Genomic DNA, 23,984 nt, shown 5'->3' with positions numbered 1-23,984 from the left:
GTAACATCTAAAAATAATAAAAATGTTACATAAAATGTAATGTGTTAGCAAATCAGAGGACACACATTCATAAATAAATTGTAACATTTTATTTCAAATAAATATCTATTACTTTACAAAGTGACAGTATAGGTTGTGTGAGCATAATTAAATATAGAAATAAATATCCCAACTGTACTGTAATACCTTAAAAGAGCATAAAGAATAAATAAGTTCTAAATTACTTTCTGGTGCAACCATACTGTTTCAAATCTACTCCTTGGTAGAAAATATCAATAAAAAAGTCCAATGTGGATATCTGATATTGCTCTGTAACCGGCACTTGCACAATACCATGCTTCATTTGTAAAACAGTCCAAAAGAAACCCTTTAAATCAAAGCAGTGTTTGTCTCCTTAGGTTATGGATGTTTGCAAGATTACTCCAGATCCATCTCACCACTGAAGCTCCACCAGGCTGGCTTCATTTCTCCAAGGACATCCTCCAGATACTGAGAGGACAGATCTGGAAGTGGGGCCACAGGATGCTCCTCGGCGAGCATGCCCCACGGGCTGTCACAGTCAGTGTATGGCACAGATTGAGAGCAGTTTTCCAGTCCCATGTCCCAAAATGCAGAGTCAGAAGAGACAGGAGAGTTGGGAAGTGACTCCAGGCCACTAACACACCCAAATTTGGCACTTCCATGATGATAAGGATGTGGTGGGTGGTGGAAGAAATGGCTCTCATTCTTGTAGGAATTCCCAAAGCTCTGTGCTGGTAGATTCCATGTAGACTCAGGAGAGGACTGTGTGCTTCCTCCAGAGCTCCAGCTGTCTGCCACAGTCTGCAGATCAGAGGAACAAGAGGGGGAACAAGAACTGGTTCCCATCAGCCTGTTTTGTCGTGGCTTAATAGCAGGTGTGCTGTAGTCAGTTGGAGGAAAGGTAAAGTGCTGTGGAGATGATTGAGCTATCTGAATGTTGAATGATGTCTCTTGAATGCCTCTTTGTTGGCCATTGACCCCAACACTAGTTTTGTGAAGAGGTAGAAAAGGGCTGGGCAGAGGAGAGGGACTATCCAGCTGTGGTGAGGTCCAAGTGGCTCTGTTCTTTAGGGTTCTGGCCCTCTTGTTCTGGAACCACACCTGGAAAAACAGAACATTTATGTTAGAATTTTGATGGATTTACATTGTTATACTTTCTGAAAATTATGCAAAACAGTTTCCTTTCTATACTGATGCTGACATACCTGAATACGGGACTCTGGTAGGCCTGTGGCTTGAGACAGACTTTCTCTGACACTAATCCCAGGGTAGGGATCCACGCTGAAAGCCATTTTTAGAAGTTCCAAGTGGTCTTTAGTGAAACAGGTTCTCTTCCTGCGCCCTGCAATCCTACTGGCCTGTGAGTTTTCATCTTGAGCTGTAAGAGTAAATAAGGATATCATGAACAATGTAAATATATATTCAAAAAAGTTATTTTTATATATATTTACAAAATATTTCACAAAATTTACCCCAATATATAAAATGTAAAAATAAATAAATTTAAGAAAAGGAATTCTTACCAACGCAGTCAGTCCACATGTCTTTTCAAGGATTTGTGATGATCACTTTATGAGGATTGAGTAGATCAAGCTGAATGCTTTGTTACGGCTCCTTGTGACACTGACCAACAACTGAAGATTGCCACTATTTGTACCTGCCCACCTAATAGGCCCAAAAGGGCCTGTCCTAATCACTTTCAATGTTAAGTGGGCTCTATGATCTCAAATGGGCAATTGACACCTTCATACACGCCACACCTTAATTTACACTTCATTCATCCATCAACTTTTGTTGTTCATCACAAACACTTGATCGATTTGCAAACATGTCAAGACAATTTGTAAGATTGTTTATAGAAATATTACTTTTACTACTTTCTAAGTAGCCTATTACTGCTTACAACTTTTGAAAAAATTTACAGAATTTGCAGATACATGACTATATTTATTAGGCTATTATATTACATGAAATTACATTTATTTTTTGTTTGTTTCTTTGTAAATAAATTATCCAGCTTGCAAAAAAAGTTATGATAACTTTAATTTAAAAAATAAAAATTGAATATGTAATTATATTTAAATAAAAATTGAATATGTTAGTTATAGCAAACATTTTACCCTCTCTATTTTATTATTTGTATAACATTTTTTATTATAAATAACTATGCATAAGGGTTTACATTTATTCTTATGTGTATATACTATTTGCAAGTACTATTGAAGTTTTTGTTTAATATTCCAAAAGGGGAACTGCTACAATATTTAATATAAGTATAAATATTTATAATCATGCCACACTGTTTCTCATCACTTAAAGCAGGTTTGTATTAAATGGTGTGATCCTTAAGTAGCTAGTAGTGTAGAACTAAAATATTATTTTGTTTTGGAAAATTCTCTCAAATTTCAACATTTTGAGATAATCGAAAATATTGCTTTTGTCTTAGGTGTGAATGGGTTTGATGAATGTGTTTACACTTCTTTGCCACAATCAGTTTTTACAATAGCTCCTAAAGAGCTAACTCTAACTCTTTAACAACTGTGAATATTCCTTTATTAATATGAATAGGCCCCAGTCACAGCTGCCTAGGTCTATATTTCCATACAAGTGTTTCAAAACATTTAATTATGAGATTTCAGGACAGAGCTCTTCTTTAAGGGGAAAAAAGAGCTAAATCTGCTGTGTCATAGGTATCGAGAATTGGCTAAAATTGCATTTCTTACCACACATACAAATTTCATATTAAATCTTTGTTTGACTCTAATATAGTTCAGACAGACAAATATAGCCAAATGTCAGAAATTAACTTTAGATAAGGGGCTATAATTGTCTTTAATAGTATAGTAATTGAATAGTATCAGTTGTGAACACATATGCCTTTAGTAGAATTCACAAATGAATAATGTAAACAAAAAAATATTATTAAATATATCTGAAATATGTCAAATTCCTAACATTTTTGATATGCATGTATTTTTTGTCATGTTTGGTGGCCTTATTGCCCCAAGGCCTGGTAAATTTCTGATCTTGGTTATCATTCTTCATTCTGGATCTTAGCATATATGGCCTATGACGATAAACATAACTACTATCTCAAATGTGAATTTTTTAAGTACTGTATGCATAAAGGTTTCTGATGGGCAAGTCACACCTTCATACACGCTACACCTTAATTAACACTTCATTCATTCATCCTCTTTTGTTGATCATAACAAACACTTGATCAATTTGCTAAATTGTCAAGACAATTTGCAAGACTATTGACAGAAATATTATTTATAAGTACTGCTTACTACTTTTAAAATAAATCTATTTTGGGGTATGTTACCATATTTTTCAGTTTATAACACACATTTTAGTTGTCTTTTTTGTAAACGAATAACTATGATTATATATACCTATAATTCCTATACCTATAAAGTTCATGATAACTTTTATTGAATTTAAAATATTAAAAATACTATAATACAGTCATAAAAATACAGTAAAAGTAGACATTTCACTCTATGCATAGAATATTGCTAATACAGTATGCATAAAATTATAAAACATATCTGAAATATACACATTTAAATATATAAATATTTTTGTCATATTTGGTGATATTCTGGGCTGGTGAAATTCTGATCCTCTTGACCTACAGTACTTTAACGGTAGGTCAACTGTAGTTGCAAGTTAAAGCACAATGTTTGTCTTATTTGTGAATTAACATCATTGTGGGAGTTATTTAGAATTCTTCAAATGTCATATAATGTTGCCAAAAAGAACATTATTTTTTGTATTTGGTGTAATGAAATGTGTTTATGTGGTTTAAAAAAAAAACAATTTTACACATACTGTATATTTTTGATTCTATGCCCGCCTTTCTGAAACATGTCTTTTTTTTTTTACAAAGCTCATCGGTCTGAAAAGCGAGATGTGCTCTGATTGGTCAGCTATCCAGTGCGTTGTGATCACCCAAAATGCCTCAAGCGTGTGACAGAAAAGTTACGCCCCTTAACATACTGTGTTGCGTGTCCCGGTCAGAACACCTGGGTGACAAGACAAAAACAATAAAAACCCATTACAAACGGGCCATTTGTTGCATCCATTGGGGACATAATTACTGATTATAATGATTTATACTGTCTTTTTACACATTGTGTTGCATAGTGTCGGGTAAACATAAAACCATGTCTGCATCTGTGATTGGAGAAACAACAAACAACAAGCGCTACTCTACACTGCTCAAAACTCACGTTTGAATCTTCAGTGGCAAATTCTTTACATATGTAAACTTACAGTCTGTGAGTCAGAACAGCCGGCATGGTTGTCTTCTCTCCCAGGATCAGGAAACAGTCCTCCATAAAATGTGCTGCACACATCTGAATATTTGTATTGAACTGTTCGGGAACCACTGATTTCTAGTTGTGTCCTCTTTTGGAAGGCCAAACAAAGTATTTTCGCTTTCACAACGAAACAGCGTCTCCACAACATGGTTCCCGGGGCAACAGCGAGAATCAAGGTTACACCTTCTTTCTTTGTGTGAACATTTGGGCAGCATTATGCAAATCTTCCCTCATTGTGACATAGACATGTGCAGTGTATTTAAACAAGGCGTTTTAGGAGGTTGTGGATTAGTCTAAACTTTTATTTAGAGTATATTTTTGGGTTTGAGACTTTAGCCTTTGCAACTTTGCAATCTTATCAATTCACAAACAGCTTCTAACACTCCAAAGAAAAAGGAAAACTTGAAATTGCATCATATGACCCCTGTAAAAGTCTTAGGTCTACATTTATTTGCCCTAACATTCATTGTTGTATTAATTAATATATTTTGGAAATTATGGCGTGCATTTGTTACATAAATCAATCTATCATGGAAAAGTATCTAATAATCAAATGTGATATAGCCGCAAGTTGCAATATAAGGAAAATGTCTTTCCGATTTTTCAATTCATTGTTTGCTTTGTGTAAAAATTGTATGATAGTGTGTAACAAAATTGATGTTATGGTCCCTATATGCTTCAAGAAGACCACAGTCAACAGTGAAATGTCTTAATGATCACCGCCCTGTACTGACTCCCATCAATGAAGTGCTTTGAACGTCTGGTGAAAAGACACATTCACTCAACTTTGCCCTCTTCACTGGACTACCCCACTACAATTTGCATAACGACCCAACTGCTTTACAGATGATGCTATCTCCTACACACTGCACTCTGTCTCATCACATCTTGACACAAAAGACACATAAGTCAGAATGCTGTTTATTGACTTTAGCTTAGCATTCAATACAATCATCCCCCACCAACTAGTGTGTAACCTCTCCCTACTGGGTCTCAACACACCACTCTACAACTGGTTCTAGACTTACTGATAGAGAGACCATAGTCAGTGTGCATGGGTGGCAGTACATCAGGCACCATAACATTGAGCACAGGTGCCCCTCAAGGCTGTGTGTTCAATTCACTGCTGTTCACGCTGCTTTCCCACGACTGCACAGCCAAGTCGGAATCCAACTTTATTATCAAATTTGCAGATGACATGACACTTGTGGGCCTCATCAGCAACGAAAACGAAACAACATACAGAGAGGAGTTGGAACAACTGGTAAGCTGGTGCCACAACAACAATCTGTTGCTCAATGTGGAGAAGACAGAAAAGATTGTTTATTGATTCCTGGAGAAGGACAACTGACCATCTTCCTCTGCTCATCAATGGCTCTGTTGTAGAGGGAGTCAGCAGCACTAAGTTTCTCTGTGTGCACATCTCTGATGACCTCACCTGGTCCATCAACACCAACTCCACTGTGAAGAAGGCACAACGACATCACTTCCTTCAGAAGCTAAAGAGAGCAAGGCTCCCACCACCCATCCTCACCACCTTCTACAGGGGAACTGTAGAGAGCATCCTGTATCACTGTGTATTTCAAAATCTGCAAAACAGCAGAACACAAGACCTTACAGCGCATAGTGAGGACATCTGAAAGGATCAAAGTGGTCTCCCTCCTCTCTATCCAGGACATCTTCCAGGCATTCTGTGTACACAGAGCCTCTCCCATCACCCCTTCCACCATCTGTTTGACCCCCTGCCATCAGGCAGGAGACTACGCAGTTTCAGGACCCACATGGCAAAGTTCTGCAACAGCTTTCCCCCCCAGGCTGTCAGAATCCTGAATAAGCTGATACCATCCTAAATAAGTTGATAGACCCACCATGCATCTTACACCCATTATAAACTGCCTTCCCATCCCATGCCTACAGTAAAACCACTCCAACGGATATTCACATACCTGCACTTGCACTTGAAACTGTGCACTATAGATACTTTTACACAACTGCACAACGGTCAGTTTACATACAGCCGCACTTAGCCACCCAATGTGCACTATACATTATACAAATGCACATTATTTAACAGTATTTTGTCTGCTCTGATCCACCTCAATTGTGCACTAGCACTTTATTCTTACATTTCTCACATTACTACAATGTAACACTCCTACCTGTTTATTGCTCATGATGTTGCATTATTGCTTTTATTATGTTATGTTTAATGTGCCCATATGTTTAAATTCCTGCTGTCATGAGTGCTTATACTTGTTTTGTCAATTGCACCTTGGGCCGTCAGAAACGACATTTCGCTTTCCTGTATACTGCGTATGTGGAAGAATGACAATAAAGTTATGTTAAATGACATTGAATAAAATGTTTACATTACTTAAATACATCTATTTGCGTCACCTCTGTGTGTCTATAAATTACCCACTATTTATCGTTAGAAGAATGATATTGTAGATCAAGATGGCGCGCCATGATCATCAGTGAGTCATGGCGTCCCTAGAGTCTACAAAACAGCAGTATGCATGGCCACTTTTAAGAATGGACTTAACTGCTTCTAAAACAGAGCGAGAGCGCCATGGACTTTAAACAACACGTTATATTCTTTAATTAACCAAAGGAACGTTGTATTCCATTTATATGCATTGTTTTGAGACTTAAATATATATATATATATGTGTGTGTGTGTGTGTGTTGGTAAAGACAATCTAATGAGTTTCAGGTAATCCATATTCATCCGCTCTGAGTTCCTGCCTCACGCGCAGTGAAGGGAGCGGAACCCGGATGGAACTGTCATGGCTGCCGTCACCGACCTGCCAGTCTAAAGAAAAAAAGAGGTACATTTCTCTAAACTACGCTTATTTAAAACAGCAGTTTCAATTAATGCATAATGGAATTCAGTTCGACCATAACGGTCACTTTTTTTAATAGTGTGCTGTTGCGTGGACTTCTTTGTTTGTAACCGTTTGGTTACATCCAGCGTGGGTGGGGGCGATTTGCTTTATTTTTGTTGATGTGGATAAACAGCATGGTTTTTGAGTGAATGACTGAGTGTCATTTGTTGACGTGTTCGCTAAGAGAGTACCGGGATAGTCGGTGTGCATCTAAAAATGCACGGCCATAATTGTCGTGTTGAGTCGTTTGACATGCCACTTCCTTTAGTTGGATGTGCATTGTGCGAATCCGCGTCGGACAAAGTTGGTGAATGTCAAGTTAATTCAGATAACCTAACCTAATTTAATCATTCGCAGATGCATAACTAAGATGTTGGTTGTTACTGGTTTTGTGTCATGTTTTTAAAAAGTTTGTTTGTGCATCTGTAGAGCTAATGTGAAGTAATGAAATCTGGTCAAAAGTTTGACTAATACAGTAGTTGTGGAAAATAAATCAACGCAGTCTACTAAAATGTCCATGAGATTATGAAGTTTACACTTCACACGCGAGTTTACATTTGAAGTGATGCATGGCACATCATTTTATACATTACTTGTTCCTACATTCACTTTCTAGGGGCACTGAAAATATTAGTATATAAGTATTTTCATGATATTAGTATATAAGTCATGATAAAAACGGGGAAAAGCCCCAGTGTTTCCACAGCTCACCAGATAGCTCAGTGAAATAAATGTATTTTCTAAAGGTTTGAATAAGTTAGTGATGCTGATCACAGTTACAGCCGATGGTAGTCAAATTGCTCAGTTGCTTAATAAGATGCAATCAATAAGAAATCTGTTTTTATTGAATCTAAATTAAATTATTTTAATTCAATTATTAATTATTATTGAAAATTAGTTTGAAGGCATTCACACTGTCCACAAAGTTGACTTCTGGCACATTTACATGTTTATAGGTTTATTTGTGCCAAAGTAGTCTTAAAATATATTAATAATAGGCGCTTTATTTTGTGTTTCAGAAATTATGTGTATTTTGACCTATTTTACTTTTATGAAGCTTTCAACACACAAACTCATCTTTCAGAGGGGCAAACTAGAATTAAACTGCTGTAGTCATGAGACCGTTCAGCCATATAAAAATGATCACATGAAATCAAGACAAACTGCACTACAGATGATAACTATGATAAAATAGATCTAAAATAGTTCAACAGCTCTTTTTATGACCTTCAAAATAAAATGTTGATCACAACAAGTGGGATTATGACTTAATTGCAAATTGTACTGATTGTTGTATAATTATTTGAATCACAACATATTTGTGATAAATGATGGACATTTATTTATACATAATTTCATTTCAATTTGCACATAAATTTTTATTACATGTTCATTATAGGCTACAAGTGTAAATACTAAGTTTTTCTGAGCATTTTTCCACAGTAAACAGTATTAAACCATATTAGAGCATTAGGTTAGCTCAGTACATTTGTCACATGACATCATTCCATTACATCCATTTATCATTTACATTGCATCCATTTATTATTTCCAATTTTGTGTTAAAAAAAGGCTTCGGTTCAATCATGAGTCAAATATGCTAAAAATCTGCAGTTTTAATTTCCTCTGCCAGTTCATTCTTCACATTGGAAATGGGTCATTTTTGAAAATGTAGTGGGTCATTAATGTATTTTATGTATACAGAAAATTTGCATATGCGTAGTATAGATTGCAGTAAGTGTAGTATGCTGTTCGGAACATCTCTTAAACGCATACAAACGTTGTGATGGTTAGGCCCACATAGAAATCTGCAGAGTGCTCTGAAAATTATCATAGAACTCGTATAACCAATGCACAAAATTCTACACATCATCTGCCCCTTATCAAATATTGTTTGGAATATTATACTTTATGGTGTAAAATATATATGTAAAAAAAATTAAAATCCATCTGGGCTGCCTGGTAATAATTGAACTTTTAATTACATTGACATTTCATAGAAGTGCTTTTATCAGCATTCATGGCTATACGTTTTTTTTTTATACTTATTTTGCAGCATAGGATACAACTCTGCCTATACAGGGCTCCAGATTAACATCTGAGAGCAGTGGTACCAGCGCCACTAAATTATACTAGATTTGGTAGAGCTTGGGATGGTGTGTGGGGGTATTAAAAATAAAGATAATTTAATCATAAAATTACTATTGTTTTGCATTTAAGTACAGTTACTAATAATATTTCATGTTAATTTCTTGTTTATTTTTCTTTGTTTATTGTTAATACAGATTTGACAGTAAAGCACTAAGCTTGAGTTAATATGCATACAAAATTGACTTTTGTTAACAACAGTAACACATGCAAAATCTACTTTTTATATACAGATTAGTGTTGTCAAAAGACCCGGTACTTCGGAACCAAGTCGGTACTAAAAAAATTTAAATGTGACGGTACCAGGTTTCTTAAAGTACCGGTAGTACCGAGGTCCCGTTCAAACCCGGTTCAGCGCTATGATTTCCGCGAAGCAGAAAACGAGGACGGAATCTCAAAATCCAGTCATGAAAATGAAACTTACATTTTAATATGGACAGTCATGGAATTTGTCAAAGTTAGCGTAAATTAATCAAATCAAATCTCCATATGGACCAGTATCTGTAAATGTTAAGCCGCAAAAGTTGTTTGAAATATGAATCCGTGTTCTGCGTGTCTCTATGTGAATTAATGAATGGCAGAGACGTGCGGGTTTGTTTACTACATAGACTGAAGCGCATGACACTTGCATTAATTTCAGCATCTGAGCTTCAGAGTTCTCTCTCCATCAAGCGATCTGAACTTTTCAGTTCATCTCAATGGACACACAGCGCACCTGTATTTGATGCTCTGTAAACTCTTTGTGAAGGCGCACGACTCACCGTCGCTTTACTGATAGCGCTGTTTCTCACACATGCAAAGAGAGCGAGAGTCTTACCACGCTGAATCAACATGCTACATGTAAACTATTCTTTGTTGTCTTCTCCTGTCAAAATAATGGAGTTCATTTAGAATTATTCATATTCATTTTCGAACAAGCAGAAGACATACCGTTTTCTCCGGTAATGGGCGGAGCTAATGCGCAAATGGCAATTTCAGTGGCTCATTTAATCTAGTACCGTCCCTGTTTTGATTTCAGCAAATCAGTTTGACCAAACGCAGACAACATGATTAATATTCATGAACCCAGTAGCTCATCAATTCATAGTGCATTGTATATACATTAGTATGATAGTAGAATTAATAGTAGTATTATCTTTTAATAATTAATATGATCTATTACTATTTTTTTTACAGAAAACCCTCAATGACTAAAAATATCTTAAGCATCACCACCAGTCTTAAGTTCAGTTAAAATGACAAATATGCATTCATTAGGCCTAAAAGTTAATTTTTACATAAAGGCATTGTGCTAGAAATATTACTATTATTTAGTAAAATGTATGTGATACTGCTACTACTGTTGAAAAAATTTATTAAACTTTATTTTTTAAAGAAATAAATCACAATATTTCTTCCATGTTTTAATTTTAATAGCAAATCCCCTTTATTTACCAAAAATAAAATGTGTTTAAATTTATAAATTAAAAGACAAATGACATTTGGGTGAAACTTGTTTACTGTTTTTCATAATTATATAACTTGTAGAAAAACTTTAAACACAATTGTAAATAAGTATAAAGAATGGCATTGGTTTTATTTTTAGTGCTAAAAAGTTTTGTGTTTGCTTTGGTACCGAAATTGGTACCGAGAACCGTGGATTTTCACTGGTATCGGTACCGAATACTGAAATTTTGGTACCCTGACAACACTAATACAGATAATGTATATATTTCACTCTTATTAAATGTACCATTATTTTTCTTGCCTATGGAACTGACCATCTTCAGTGATTGTGTGATTTAGTAGCAAATTGAAGAAAAGTTTTTGACTTTTCTTACTTGCTTCATACACAAAGGTGTACTTTGTTTTTTTTGATGATTTGATATTTTAGAATAGTGATTTTTATCATTTCAAAATATAGAGAAAATAAATTATCTGTATATATGTGCTGTACATGTGGAAGAATTGACTATGAAGCAGACTTTGAAAAAGTAGAAATGAATGACTAATAAGCCAAAAAGTGCTCTGCTGATGTCTACTGGTTATAATTGTTGTTATTCATTGGCTCAAGTAAAACAATATAGATGTGAATCATTACCCATTATTATTATTATTATTATTATTTTTATTTTTTTTAATTGGATGAATGAAACACTTTGCATCTTTGTTTTATTCGCACCAACATTATTTGATTTTAACATTTTAGAATAATGTATTTATATAGCATACATTTATTTAGTCTCACTAGTAAAGACCTTTTTTAATTTAAAACCAAATTTAAAAACTAAAACAAATACTGAATGCTGATTAAGAAACATCTTATTGAATGTGTGTTGATTTTGTTGTTTGGATTGTAGAGCTATACAGTTATTGTCTTTAATTTCACATGGTTACAGTTAATCTTTTTATTTAACGCCAGTTCTATGTAGTTTCAACCCAATTCAAAAACAAAAGCTAAAGCCTGATGTCTGTACCATCTATGTTTGTATTGAATGTAGGCTATTTACTGTGCAGTTACTGCCGTTAATTTCAGATGGTTATGGTTATTGTTTTCAATAGCCAAAAGCCAGTTTGGCCTATTAAATACCAAATAAACATCTTGTTTATGCATACTTTCCTTCTTTTTTGTTTGTTGCTTAAAGAAAAATAAATCGGGTATCGGAATCCGCCAGTTTGCTTGTAAAAAATCGGTATCGGAATCGGCCATGAAAAATCATGATCGTGCATCCCTAGTTTCATCTGTCACATTCCTTGTGTCAAGCCACTCCTGAACAACGGACAACGTCAGAAGCGTCAAGAAGACAAAAAGGACTGGACTGCTGTTGAGTGGTCCAAAGTTATATTCTCTGATGAAAGTAAAATTTGCATTTCCTTTGGAAATCAGGGTCCCAGAGTCTGGAGGAAGAGAGGAGAGGCACACAATCCACGTTGCTTGAGGTCCAGTGTAAATTTTCCACAGTCCTTGATTGTTTGGGGTGCCATGTCATCTGCTGATTTTGGTCCTCTGTGTTTTCTGAGGTCCAAGGTCAACGCAGCCGTATATACCAGGAAGTTTTAGAGCACTTCATGCTTCCTGCTGCTGACCAACTTTATGGAGATCCAGATTTCATTTTCCAACAGGACTTGGCACCTGCACACAGTGCCAAAGCTACCAGTACCTGGTTTAAGGACCATGGTATTCCTGTCCTTAATTGGCCAGCAAACTCGCCAGATCTTAACCCCATAGAAAATCTATGGGGTATTGTGAAGAGGAAGATGCGATATGCCACATCCAACAATGCAGAAGCATATCAGAGCAACCTGGCCTCTCATAACACCTGAGCAGTGCCACAGACTGATCGACTCCATGCCACGCTGCATTGCTGCAGTAATTCATGTAGGGATGTAACGATACCATTTTTTCAGAAACGATCCGATCTGATACAGAAAATTCTGAATATCTGCCGTTACCAATCCAATCCGATACCAGCACAGAATTTTTTTTTATATATAAATATGTAGAATTTCTATACGCTGTGTTGACCTAATCATCACTCTTTTGTGTTAAACACAATCTACTACATATAGACAACTTCATTTTAATGAAAAATAACAAATTAAAAATAATAATTATAATAATAGTATAATAAAATTATAAACTAGGTTAGTGGATTATTCAGCAGCAAAAAATCTAGTTCTAGAAAAATCACAGGTGCACAATATTTTTTATAAAATCTAGTAAAATATTATATTAACAAATAAAAGAAGTCTAAAATCTGGTAAAATGTTACACATTGCTCTTTGTATTGTTGTAAAGTACATTAATTTAAGAACAAGTATTTACATTTATATAAAAATATAAAATGTTTCTTTTAAATGTATAGCACAATAATAAAGGCAGCAACATATCATAGATAGGACAGAACAAGAATGACTATTAATAATATTTGATTTCGCAGAAAATATTATAATACTGAAGGTGCCAATACAGAGCACTTATGCGCATCCCGTGCGCAAAATTATGAGCTTGAAACAACACGGAGTCACAGTGTGCAGGCTACGCAGCCCTCCAAGTCCACATAGAACAGTTAGTACAACACACATGCTGCTCGGCTTGTGTTCATCTTCAGTTCTCTCTTCACAGCTGTTCAGTCAGTGTACTGTTTGAGTAAATTCATTACTCCGGGATATTGGTTTGTTTAGACTCAGAGGGAGTGTTAAAAAAGTGAATAATTTAAGTAATTTGTAGATTGATGCTTACTAGAGACGCGAACCGGTTCAAACGATTCAATCCAATTTGGTGAACTGGTTCAACCGGTTCACTAAGAAGAACTGGTTAAATCAAAGGATTCGTCCGTTTCACTAGTGCAAAGGGAAGAGATATTGATACATAGTGTATTAAATGTGCGTTAATTTAATGAGCCTTTTCTTTGAACAGTTTTAGACCTCAGTTACTGTGCGCTCTTGAAGAGAGTTTCATTGCTTCGACTGTAGTAACTGAACACAACACACAGTTTGATTGCTGAATGGAGGATGACACAGCCGCAGCAGAAAGAAGAGTTTGTGAACTTGAATTTAATGACTTAAATTTATTATTCTGTACCTCACATTGAACTAGGGAACCGCTTCAGGACTCTTGAAACATAGTGCCCAAAAACGTTTTGGTGCTTTATAATGTTTTTGTGCCTTTCGTGGAGCTCAACAATTACACAGAATAGTACATGCACAGTATTGGATTTGGATCGGTCCCGTCTGTCCAATACCCGATCCGCAGAAAAGGCCAGGATCGGAGCTGATACCAATCCCACGTATCGGATCGATGCATCTCTAAATTCAGGCAAAAGCAGTCCCAACTAAGTATTGAATGCTGTACATGCTAATACTTTTCATATTCATACTTCTCAGTTGGCCAAGATTTCTAAAAATCCTTTCTTTGTATTGGTCTTACGTAATATTCAAATTTTCTGAGATACTGAATTTGGGATTTTCCTTATTTGTCAGTTATAATCATCAAAATTTAAATAAACATTTGAAATATATCAGTCCGTGTTTAATGAATGAATATAATCCAGAAGTTTCACTTTTTGAAAGGAATTAGTGAAATAAATCAACTTTTTGATGATATTCTAATTATATGACCAGCACCTGTAAAACTGTCAAACTGGGTCATATTAGAGCTTTAAAGTCCTAGAAATATTTGAAAAAGTGCTGAAATGCTTGAAAGTCATTGAAAAGTGCTTGAATTTCTCTCTAAAGGTTGTACAAACCCTGAAATGAATGATATAATGCATTCGACTATTTCTACCACAACACCAAGGTAACAGTAAGCGTTACTGCTTCTGGTTTCCTGAATTATGTCAGTGCTGTTTATAACAGAGATTTCTGTGCAGAAACTGAATGATTCTCACTAGATCTCACAGTAACCTTATCATTGTGTGGCGAATTCAAATGCTTCTCACTGGATCTCACAGAACTGTTGCATCTGTGCAGTAAATCATGAATCAAGTGTAGCAAAATCAACTTTGGCTCCCGAGGAAAGCTGTTCTGAGCTCGGACAAGTTTGTTTACGTCACGGTCCGAGCTGATAAAAGGGCTGCGCTGCACAGCTGAAACTTAGCATGGTATAGTTTAGTTTTCATTTTCTTTGCCGTTTGATGTTTCTTAGATGCCACCGAAATGGCAGAGCTTATGAGTTGGGCAACGCAGTGGTCGTGCCAGTGCCAACACAAGCATAAAAGGCAAAAGGATGTAGTCTGTAATTTTTAAACAAATACTATTATTGTAGACTGCACAGGAGAGAGAATGCAGCGTAAAGTAATTCATTTTGTTGAAAATTACTGTAAGTTGAAGTTAAATTATTTGTGTAATACTTATATACTCTACATGTTCCATATATGTTTGAGAAAAAGCTTACATAAAGCACAGTGTCATTTACTAAAGGGGTAAATTTCCTCATATGCTGTAAAACATGAATTGTGCAGTAGTATTATTCCCATATTACAATATAATTCTGTTTGTTTGTTTTTTAATATTGCAGGAACCTTTATTCTAAAGCATGGATGTTGACCAGACAACATCAGACAATCCCCCTGAGAGCCATGACCAGAGCCAGGATGATGAAACCTCATTGGACCACACTTTGCCTCTTGAGTTGGCACATCAGCTTCCAGAGACAGCCTCTTGCAATGAGCATTGTGACCAAGATGAAGCACCCCATGAGGAGTCAACCACTGATAATCTTCAAGTAGACGGCAAAGCTTCTGGAATGACTCCATGTAAGATGCAGCAGGGTGCAATCTTCTCTGGAAAAATACTGAGTTTTTGTTGCTCAGAATGCAAAGATGACACCACTTACAGCCCTAACGACTTGCTGAAACATTTTCAAGGTACACACAAGGGTACACTTCCAACTTATCCTTGTGATCTCTGCTTGTTTGTCACCAATGAATTCTCATCTCTTCAACGTCATCGCATCGGACATCGAAACACTTTGGTTACGTGTGAGATTTGCAACGATGGGGTGCAGTATTCACTTCTTTTGCTCACGAGGCACTTTACCAACTGCCACAGCCGTAATGGACAGTTTCGCTGTAAAAAGTGTGATTTCTCCACTCGAGATGCAGGAACCTTTGTTCAACACATTCATCATCACAATGAACGTAATCACAAATGTGTGAAATGTCCGCATGGTAGCCCCACACAAGGGGAGCTTCAGAGGCATAATGTGATGCATTCTGGGACTTTTCCTTTCTCTTGTCAGATTTGTGGATATAGTGCAGCTCGCAGAGAGTACCTGAACAAACATCTTACTGTGGCACATGGTGAGGAGATGAACAAGTGGAAAACAAATGAGGACAATTCTGGAGTTAATTCATCTGGAGTAAAACAGTTGCTTAAAAAGTCTCCTCCAGTTGGAGGATCCAGAGAACCACAGTGGATGTCGAAACTTAACTCAATCCCTGGTTTTGGTCTGCTTGATCATAACGGTAGGTTGTTTAATCCTGAAAAAAACTTGGAGGAGACCCAGCAGTTCCTTGAAAGAGCTGTTGGGGTTAAAAAAGAGAGTATTAAATGGACAAAGTCTCCCCTAAACAGTGAGCCGCAAACTTTGCAACTCATTCCATCAACAACGCCACAAACAAAGTTACAAGAGCTTGAGATTTGTCCAGATCTTCTGAATTCAACCAACAGCAATGGACTGACTGTTCTGATGGTGAAGAATAAAATTTCTGTTCCACCGAACTGCACCACTAAAGTCATGGGCTTTAAGATGGTAGATGGGAAAAAACATTTAGTTCTAAAAGTCATACCGACAAAACAAGAGGACTCCACCGAAAATGAGGTTTCTGATTCGCACATCGGTGACGACGGAGATAAAATGACCAACAGTCCCTGCTCTTCATCTTCACCAAGCATAGGATCTCTCCTCAGTTTAGAATCAGGAGAATCAAATGAGGCGTCTTCAATAAAAGAAGAGTCACAGGAAGTTGAAAATCACATTGGCAACCATTTCCCATTGACAGAGGAGCACAAAATTAGCTTTGAGAGTGCATGTAAAGCAGGGCAGGATAATGTCTTGCATAGTGTTAAAGTACTGTCTGCGACATCAAAAGATGCTGTAATTTCCCAGTGTCAGAGCCGTCAATCCAATGGGAGGTCATCACCTCATATTCATGACGTATCTTTCCTGTGTTCAAGTGAGAAATGCTCCACTGATGATAACCAGATAGCCAGAACACTTCCTGTTTCAACTTCAGAGCTTTCCTCCACTGATTCTGAGACCATACTTTCTGATCTGCAGATGGCTGAAATAGATTCATCTAGATATAAGGCTACAGCCTTAGCTTCAATTTTGGATGAATCCTCAGGATCACAGTCGCCTGCTGATGAAACCACAGGTCATGATGCAGTTTCTGATTCAAAATCAGACCCTGAAATGTCTGTAGAAGTCAAATCCACAAACACTGATATCCTGAAATCTAAACTTCCATCAAAAACAACTGTATATGCAACATTTTCAGTGCTGTCGGAGAAATCTCTTATCCAGGAACCTCTATTCAGCTCAAAATGTGATGAACCACTTGAGAATAGCATTGAACCAAACTCCCCTATTAAAAGTCCTGTCAAGAAGAACATGCTTGATTTAATGGGTAAAGAAGGACAGGACTCTGGTTCTGACAAAGTTGAGACCATATGTAAGATGACTGACCTTAAGACCTCTGACACAGAAGTTGGAGAGAGGTCTCAGTTTTACTCAAATGCTCATTATTACTCGAGTGGGACTCCAGCCTCAGACAACATTGTTGTAAAGTCCTCTGAAGTAACTAAAAATGAAACCACAGAGGCAAACTTGCTAAATGAAACTAGTAAAAGTGAATCAACTGAAGCCAAAGATTGTAACACAGAAGTTGAAAATAACTTGCTCAGTTCCCCAAGTCAAGAGGTCTTTAGTTTCCACAATTATTCTAAAGATACCTCTGGGAGCTCTCCTGATTCATTGCTGCCTGAGGAAGACTCACCGCAGGGGCTGGAGGAAGAAGAGTGTGAGGAGGATTTTGGTGATTGGAGCTTAACTCTGCCAGCATCGCCGCCTCTTTCAACTGAAGAAGATAGCAAGGGAGGGGCTAATGAGAGTGATCCAGTCTCTGAAAGCCGAGAGAATGCATTAGAGAGAGTGTCAGATAGTGATATTGAGGTCGATGAGTGCATAGCTACTGTCGATGATTCACTCGTTCCTGTGCCTCCAGAAAAAGGAAGTTGTTCATCAGCACTAGAGGAGAAACAGGAAGGTATCACCTTTGCCACTGAGAATGCAGCAGCAAGCTTGAGAAGTGCAGCTGATTTGGGCAAGATACTTGAAAAGCACTCAGACGCCATCATCAGCCAGCAACTTGAAAAAGAAAGAAAGAGGTCTTCGGTTACAGCACAGGAAACTGTTAGGCCGACCAAAACCACACTTCGGATCTTGCAGACACCTGAAGGAAAACAGCAGATGTTCCTTCAAACCACAGACACTCCATATGCTGTGCCAGTTCAGCTGAAAAGTGGAGCCGGGTTCAAGCGAATTACTAAATCCTGTTCTCCCAACATTAATGTGTCTTATGTGAAACCCGGGATTGAGATGACCAGCAAGGCTACAGGAGTAGCTCTCACTTTAAATGGAGGCAGAATTGGCATGTCTGCACAAAGTTCAAATCTTGAAACTAAAGATCAAGCATCTGCCCAGATGGCACCAAGTGGCAGTGGAAACCGCTACTTCGTCAGTGCTTCTGCTCTTAAAACATCTCTTCTCTTATCAGGTGCTGTCAAGTCTCCATCTGGAGAACCCGTGACCAACATGCCACAGACCTGTTACTTAGTTCAGAGACCACTCCCTGTTACCTCTGTTAGTAGTGAGTCAAGTGGTTCAAGTTCTAAGACTGTGTTTTCAACTCGTCCTGTATTGGCCATGCCTGTGAATTCAGCAGATAAAACCAGTCCTTTGCAGACTGGGAGACAAGCTTACTTGGTTCGATACCTTTCTCCTGCTAAGTCAGGTATACTTTTGAATAATTCAGACAGGAAAATTTTGAACCAGGGCAGGGTAAATGAGGGTGTCAAAAACAGGGTTTTCCTTAAGGTAGTAAGAGGTCCTAATGGCACTAGATTTCTCTCCACTGCTCCATACACCACAGACAAAAAGTCAGTATACCTTGCCACAAGCTCTTTGCAGTCACCTTGTTTGTTAATGTCCTCAAATAAATCTTTAGGGTCAGGTCTTCAAACCTCTACTTATTCACTTCATAAACTCATCCCCGCATCCCAGTTTAAACACATTCTACCCCAGTCCAATGTTCAAATCAAAAGCAGGTCTGATCATGATGTAGCTTTACAGAAGGTGCCGCATGTTCCCTGTTCCATCCGTCCACGAAGCCAAAGGAAACGGAGACGAAGGGCTTTGTTTGAGGAAATGCTGGAGAGCTCCTCCAAAATGAGGAGAATCTCAAGCAAGTTGTCTGCTGAGAAAGATGCTATCTCAATTTGGGAGCCTGTTGCAAAAGATGTTGTAAGAACGCTGAGACTCTGTCCCTTTAGTCCACTTCAAGAAATCAAATGTCCCCATCGAAACCAGCCTGTGGTTGTGCTGAACCATCCGGATGCAGACATTCCTGAAGTTGCTAGCATCATGAGGTCAGTGAACAAATACAAAGGTGAAGTTCTCAAAGTGGCTTTGTCCCAAAATACAGTTAAAGCCCTCTCCGAGCCTCCAAGAACACCTTCAAAGCAGAATGCTTCCAATGGCAGTGGGAGTGAAAGATTAAGGCCAGTAGGAGGTGTTGTTCAAGAGAGATTCATTCTGAAACTGAAGTTAAAAAAGACTAGCAGAAATAAATATGAGGTGGTGAGGTCCTCTTCTTCTGGTTCAGAGCAGCAGTCAACATTTTGTTGCTGGTTTTGTGGCCGAGTTTTCAACAACCAAGAAGACTGGATCGGCCATGGTCAACGGCATCTAATGGAGGCAACAAGAGACTGGAATAAGCTGCTGTAATGCAAGTACACAGCCCCTGGATTGGGTTCAAATGCCATCCTTCATTGTAGAAAAGACTTTTTGTAATCCTTTTCTTCTTTTAATAGTACAAGATAAAGTTAACCTGTCGATGATATTTTTCCATAGAATTCTCTTCAGAAGCTTTTAAATGTTTCAGTGTAATAGAGAAGAGTTTGGTACCTGAAATGAGTTTGTATGTAAATAATTTTCACCTTTTGTATATTTAAATCTAAACCCTTGAGTATGTATAGAACGGAACTGTGAAAACTGGACACACTGTATGTTTATGGTGCAAGCAGAAAGATCACTGGTATAAGATGGTGCTGTCTCTTATAGACCTCTTTTAATGCAGACAATTGAATTGATTTCTCAGGTAATTCCATAATTTTTGAGTGCGTGAATGGTCCAGTTCATAAATAATTATCTCTCATTCTGAAGCTGTGTTTAATAGTTTAAGTTGGCTACATATGTCATACCTACATCACTGAACCAATTTTGATTTCCAATTAATGCAAATTTTAAAGGGATAGTTCACCCAAAAATGAAAGTTACATTTTCTCACCCTCATGTCGTTCTAAACCTGTGCAACTTTTTCTTCTGTGAAACACACACACAAAAAAATACATTCTGAAGTTTATATCAAAAGTTTTTGTTCGTGCAATTAATGTGAATGAGGTCAAAGAAAGTCTTACAGGTTTGAGGTGACATTAGGGTGGGTAAATGATGATAGAATTTTCATTTTGGGTGTGAACAATCAAAGTATTATTTAGGAATTTTGAGAGGCATGATATTGCCTAAAACAAACCCGGCTGGTTCCTGTGGAAACCATCTTGTTAAAATTATGTCCTTTTAACATTAATACTCTGTATTTGTTCTCATATTGTTTCTTCGGGTCAGTTTCATGTTTCGCTGGTTCCATGCATCTCCCTTCATTATGTCAAATCAGACCCAGTGTCCTTTCAGTAGCAATAATGGACTTTATAATAGTTGGAATTGTTCTCTGTAAAGGTATTCTGAACCTACATCTGTTAGTTATGGCTTTGGTGCTTTTTGTTGTCCTTTTTTCACATTTGAAATGAAGTAATGCACCTGTCAATGTACTATTATTCTTTACAAAAAAACAAAAAAGATAAAACAGGATGTATTGAGATGCAAGCCAACAAACCTCAAAAAGCCAACCAAACACTAACTGTATTTTCATTTTCTGTAATACTTGAGTGCCTCATTCTGCCTCAAAGTTTTAACAAGAGGGTGTGTTTTTCATGATAAAGTCCAGATTTGTAAGATTCTTGTGTGCTTAGCAGAGTTCAAAGTTTAAGTTGTGACCATTCATCCTCGCTACATTGATTTTTGTTTTCAACTGATTTGTAAACCATAAAATTAGGAGTCCAGACTTCCTTAACTATTTTTAGACACTATTTTCCCATTGATAGTATGAATATCAAGCCTTTTCAGTGTATGTTCCATAGAAACAATTGGTTAATGGTTTACATCACAAATTGAGTTTAAAACACAAATCAAAACAAAATTGAGGTGGTCACCTGTTTTCGCAGTTATAACATTCAGTATATCCATTGCATTAAAAGCATGGTTTACTATTTAAATGTTATGCAGCTTTTGTTTTAAATGTCAGCACTGTCGAGAACTGATGGTGTACTCAGTGGTGCTTTTAATCTGAGTCTGCTGATTTTTTTAAAGTTTATTTTATAGAATTTCTTTTAAATCTAATCTACACAAAGTCCTCAAGTTCTCCGATCTGCCACACTTAAGTCTCCCTGAGAGAGCTCACTTATTGTAAAGACAGATGTATTCATTTGTCTGTGTCCATTAATTGGTCTTTGTCTATTGTGCTTGAAAGAGGCTTTGATGGTAGAGAAGTAATAATCCATCCTTGATTTAAGTAGCTAGTGTTCAGTGTTTTATAGTTGTCAGAATAAGTGTTTGTTTTTTTCTGAAGCTTTACTTTCCTGTGTTTGGTCCGTTAATTTTGTTTATAACACGAGAATGTTGTTGGCCTATAAAGTTTTATTTTCAGTATTCACTATGTATGTTTGTCACCCTTCTTGTGACATGACAATCACTGTTATACATGAAGTAGTGGAGTTGTTTATGCAAAACCATAACAGTTGACTAATATTCAGCTCAATTGGCCTAACTTGCAACAAGTCACGCCATGAATGAGCAAAAATATAGTCCTCACTCAGACACTTGACAACCAAATAATGTTTGTCCTTAAGCAAAAAAGTTCTTCCTTCTTTGCTTCCTTGTATTGCCCATGTCAGACAGGTTTTATTGGGATTTGAGAGACAAGTTTATTTTTTTATGCTAAGTGCCTAAAATGTGATGCACCAGTTTGACACTATATTGTACTGTATTCACCTCCTTGCAGTTCCTTCTTTAATAAATGTAAATACCTTTGAAAGAGATGGAGTTTTTTTTTACTGTAAAAATGTCTTCTTTTTTTTTTTTGTCGCTTCTGTGGTTGGCAGTTATATATATATATATTACTTTTAATCTTGCAGGGAAATGTTACAAGGGAGCTTTCGCCTCTAGATGGCAGTATTGCATTAAGGTAGTAATACAATACTGTACTGTCATGCAAATAGTGTTTTATATGCACATTGGCATAATATTGACTTCATTGGTATTCAGCAGTATGATGCAAATACAGGGGTGTTTTTCCTCTGACAAGAAACGTATTCTCTACGTTTGTGTGGAGTCAGCTACACATATAATGAATACATAATAGAGCAACTGTGCTTATCAATGTTTTTTTGGTTTTTTTTTTTTTAATCCAATAGATATAATAATTCACTTCAACACAGTTGCAGATGTACAACTGATGAACCATTTCAGAGATATTTATGCCGAACTGAGAAGCGATCTGAATGGTAATCAAGACTGGGAAGGTTACTTTTAAAATGTATTTCACAACAGATTACAAAATACATGCTTTAAAAATTATTAATTATTAAAATTAAGTAATTTAGTACTCAGGTAGTCAGTAACTTAAATCTAAATACTTTGGGATACTTAAGGTAAGGGTCATATTAACTTTGATGTCTTGTTTTTATGTTATATTTACATTTATTTATTCGGCAGACACTTTTATCCAAAGCAACTTATGGTTTCAGTCATCGTTTAAAATAGTAAAAGCTTAAACAGGAAGGGATAAATGATAATGAGAGAATAGAAAATGTAAAGGCATAGAATTTATTTTCTTTTTATAATTAGGAGGCAGTTAGATGTACACAGAACCACTTCTTAAAATTAGTGACATTGATGCATTTGAAGCAATTATAAATGCATCTATAATATTATGAGATTAATGTTTTAAATATAACATTTTGATCAATGAAATATGAGACAAAGCCCTCCCAACACCTTCACCCGAAACCTGTCACTATACTTGATAAACAACAGAATACAGTTCTGAAGCCCAGTTTCTCAATACACTCACAGTGAGGCCCTGTGAGCCAGAGGACAGTCACCTGGAAAGATGGTGCTTGACACATCACCAAGTATCAGAACACACACAAAGTGAGAATGCAATACCAGCAATAGAAATGATGTGGTAACATGCATACAAAACATGACAACACATCTCATGCTGAAGGCATATAGTATATTATATATTGACATATATTTAATTTGTGTCAGGGTACAGTCAAGTACAGATGACCTGCTTAATGACATGAAAAAGCTGAGCTAGCCAACCCAGGCTTAAATGGTGTAAGTGCACAAGGCTACAAAGAACCCACACCTAAAATACAATGAACTACTGGGGTCTGGGTAACTTCAAGCTGGTAGTATCTGACAAATGTGAGGCTCAGCTTGCAGCGGCACAAATGTCATGCAAGGAAACCCCTTTAAACAAAGGCCATGAACCCACCATGTCCCTAATGGAGTGTGCTCTGAGGCTGGAGGCCGCACTCCCTTAGATTCATTTGCTAATGAGAGAGGCATTGTCCAACAAACTAAGAGCTGACCACTCCTCCTGAAAGTGTCCTGTAATGTAAACTTGCAGGGCAAAAAAAGGACATAAAACATGTAGCCTCTGATCCCCCACAGAGGAGAATGGAGGAGGGCGAAATGCAGTAAGCTCAAGCA

At 36.9% G+C, this 23,984-nt stretch overlaps 2 protein-coding genes across 2 annotated transcripts; one reads left to right on the top strand and one right to left on the bottom strand.

The window, feature by feature from the left end:
- Positions 1-80: 80 nt before the first annotated feature.
- On the bottom strand, positions 81-1,641 carry LOC132121085 (homeobox protein SEBOX-like). Its single transcript, XM_059530266.1, has 3 exons — positions 1,545-1,641; positions 1,227-1,399; positions 81-1,122 (listed from the first exon to the last, which is right to left on the bottom strand). Exons 1-3 carry the CDS (start codon positions 1,561-1,563, stop codon positions 418-420), a joined length of 897 nt encoding a protein of 298 aa, XP_059386249.1. The 5' UTR covers positions 1,564-1,641; the 3' UTR covers positions 81-417.
- Positions 1,642-6,879: 5,238 nt separating this feature from the next.
- LOC132121567 (zinc finger protein 518A-like) lies at positions 6,880-22,296 on the top strand. The gene is made up of 2 exons (XM_059531088.1): positions 6,880-7,180; positions 15,384-22,296. The coding sequence occupies exon 2, from the start codon at positions 15,402-15,404 to the stop codon at positions 19,872-19,874; it is 4,473 nt and encodes a 1,490-aa protein (XP_059387071.1). The 5' UTR covers positions 6,880-7,180; positions 15,384-15,401; the 3' UTR covers positions 19,875-22,296.
- The last annotated feature ends 1,688 nt before the right edge of the window (positions 22,297-23,984 follow it).

This window comes from Carassius carassius, chromosome 39, assembly GCF_963082965.1.
Source record: "Carassius carassius chromosome 39, fCarCar2.1, whole genome shotgun sequence".
NCBI lineage: Eukaryota > Metazoa > Chordata > Actinopteri > Cypriniformes > Cyprinidae > Carassius > Carassius carassius.
Note: the sequence above shows the minus strand (reverse complement) of the source record. Positions and strands in the feature narration are given on the sequence as shown.

What these genes read in the sequence shown, in the direction of transcription:
- LOC132121085 (XM_059530266.1), bottom strand. An exon ending in TACCAGAGTCCCGTATTCAG is followed by an intron (nt 1,123 to 1,226) that starts GTATGTCAGCAT and finishes CTGTTTTTCCAG; the next exon opens with GTGTGGTTCCAGAACAAGAG.
- LOC132121567 (XM_059531088.1), top strand. Translation starts at nt 15,402, where the DNA reads ATGGATGTTGACCAGACAACATCAGACAATCCCCCTGAGAGCCATGAC.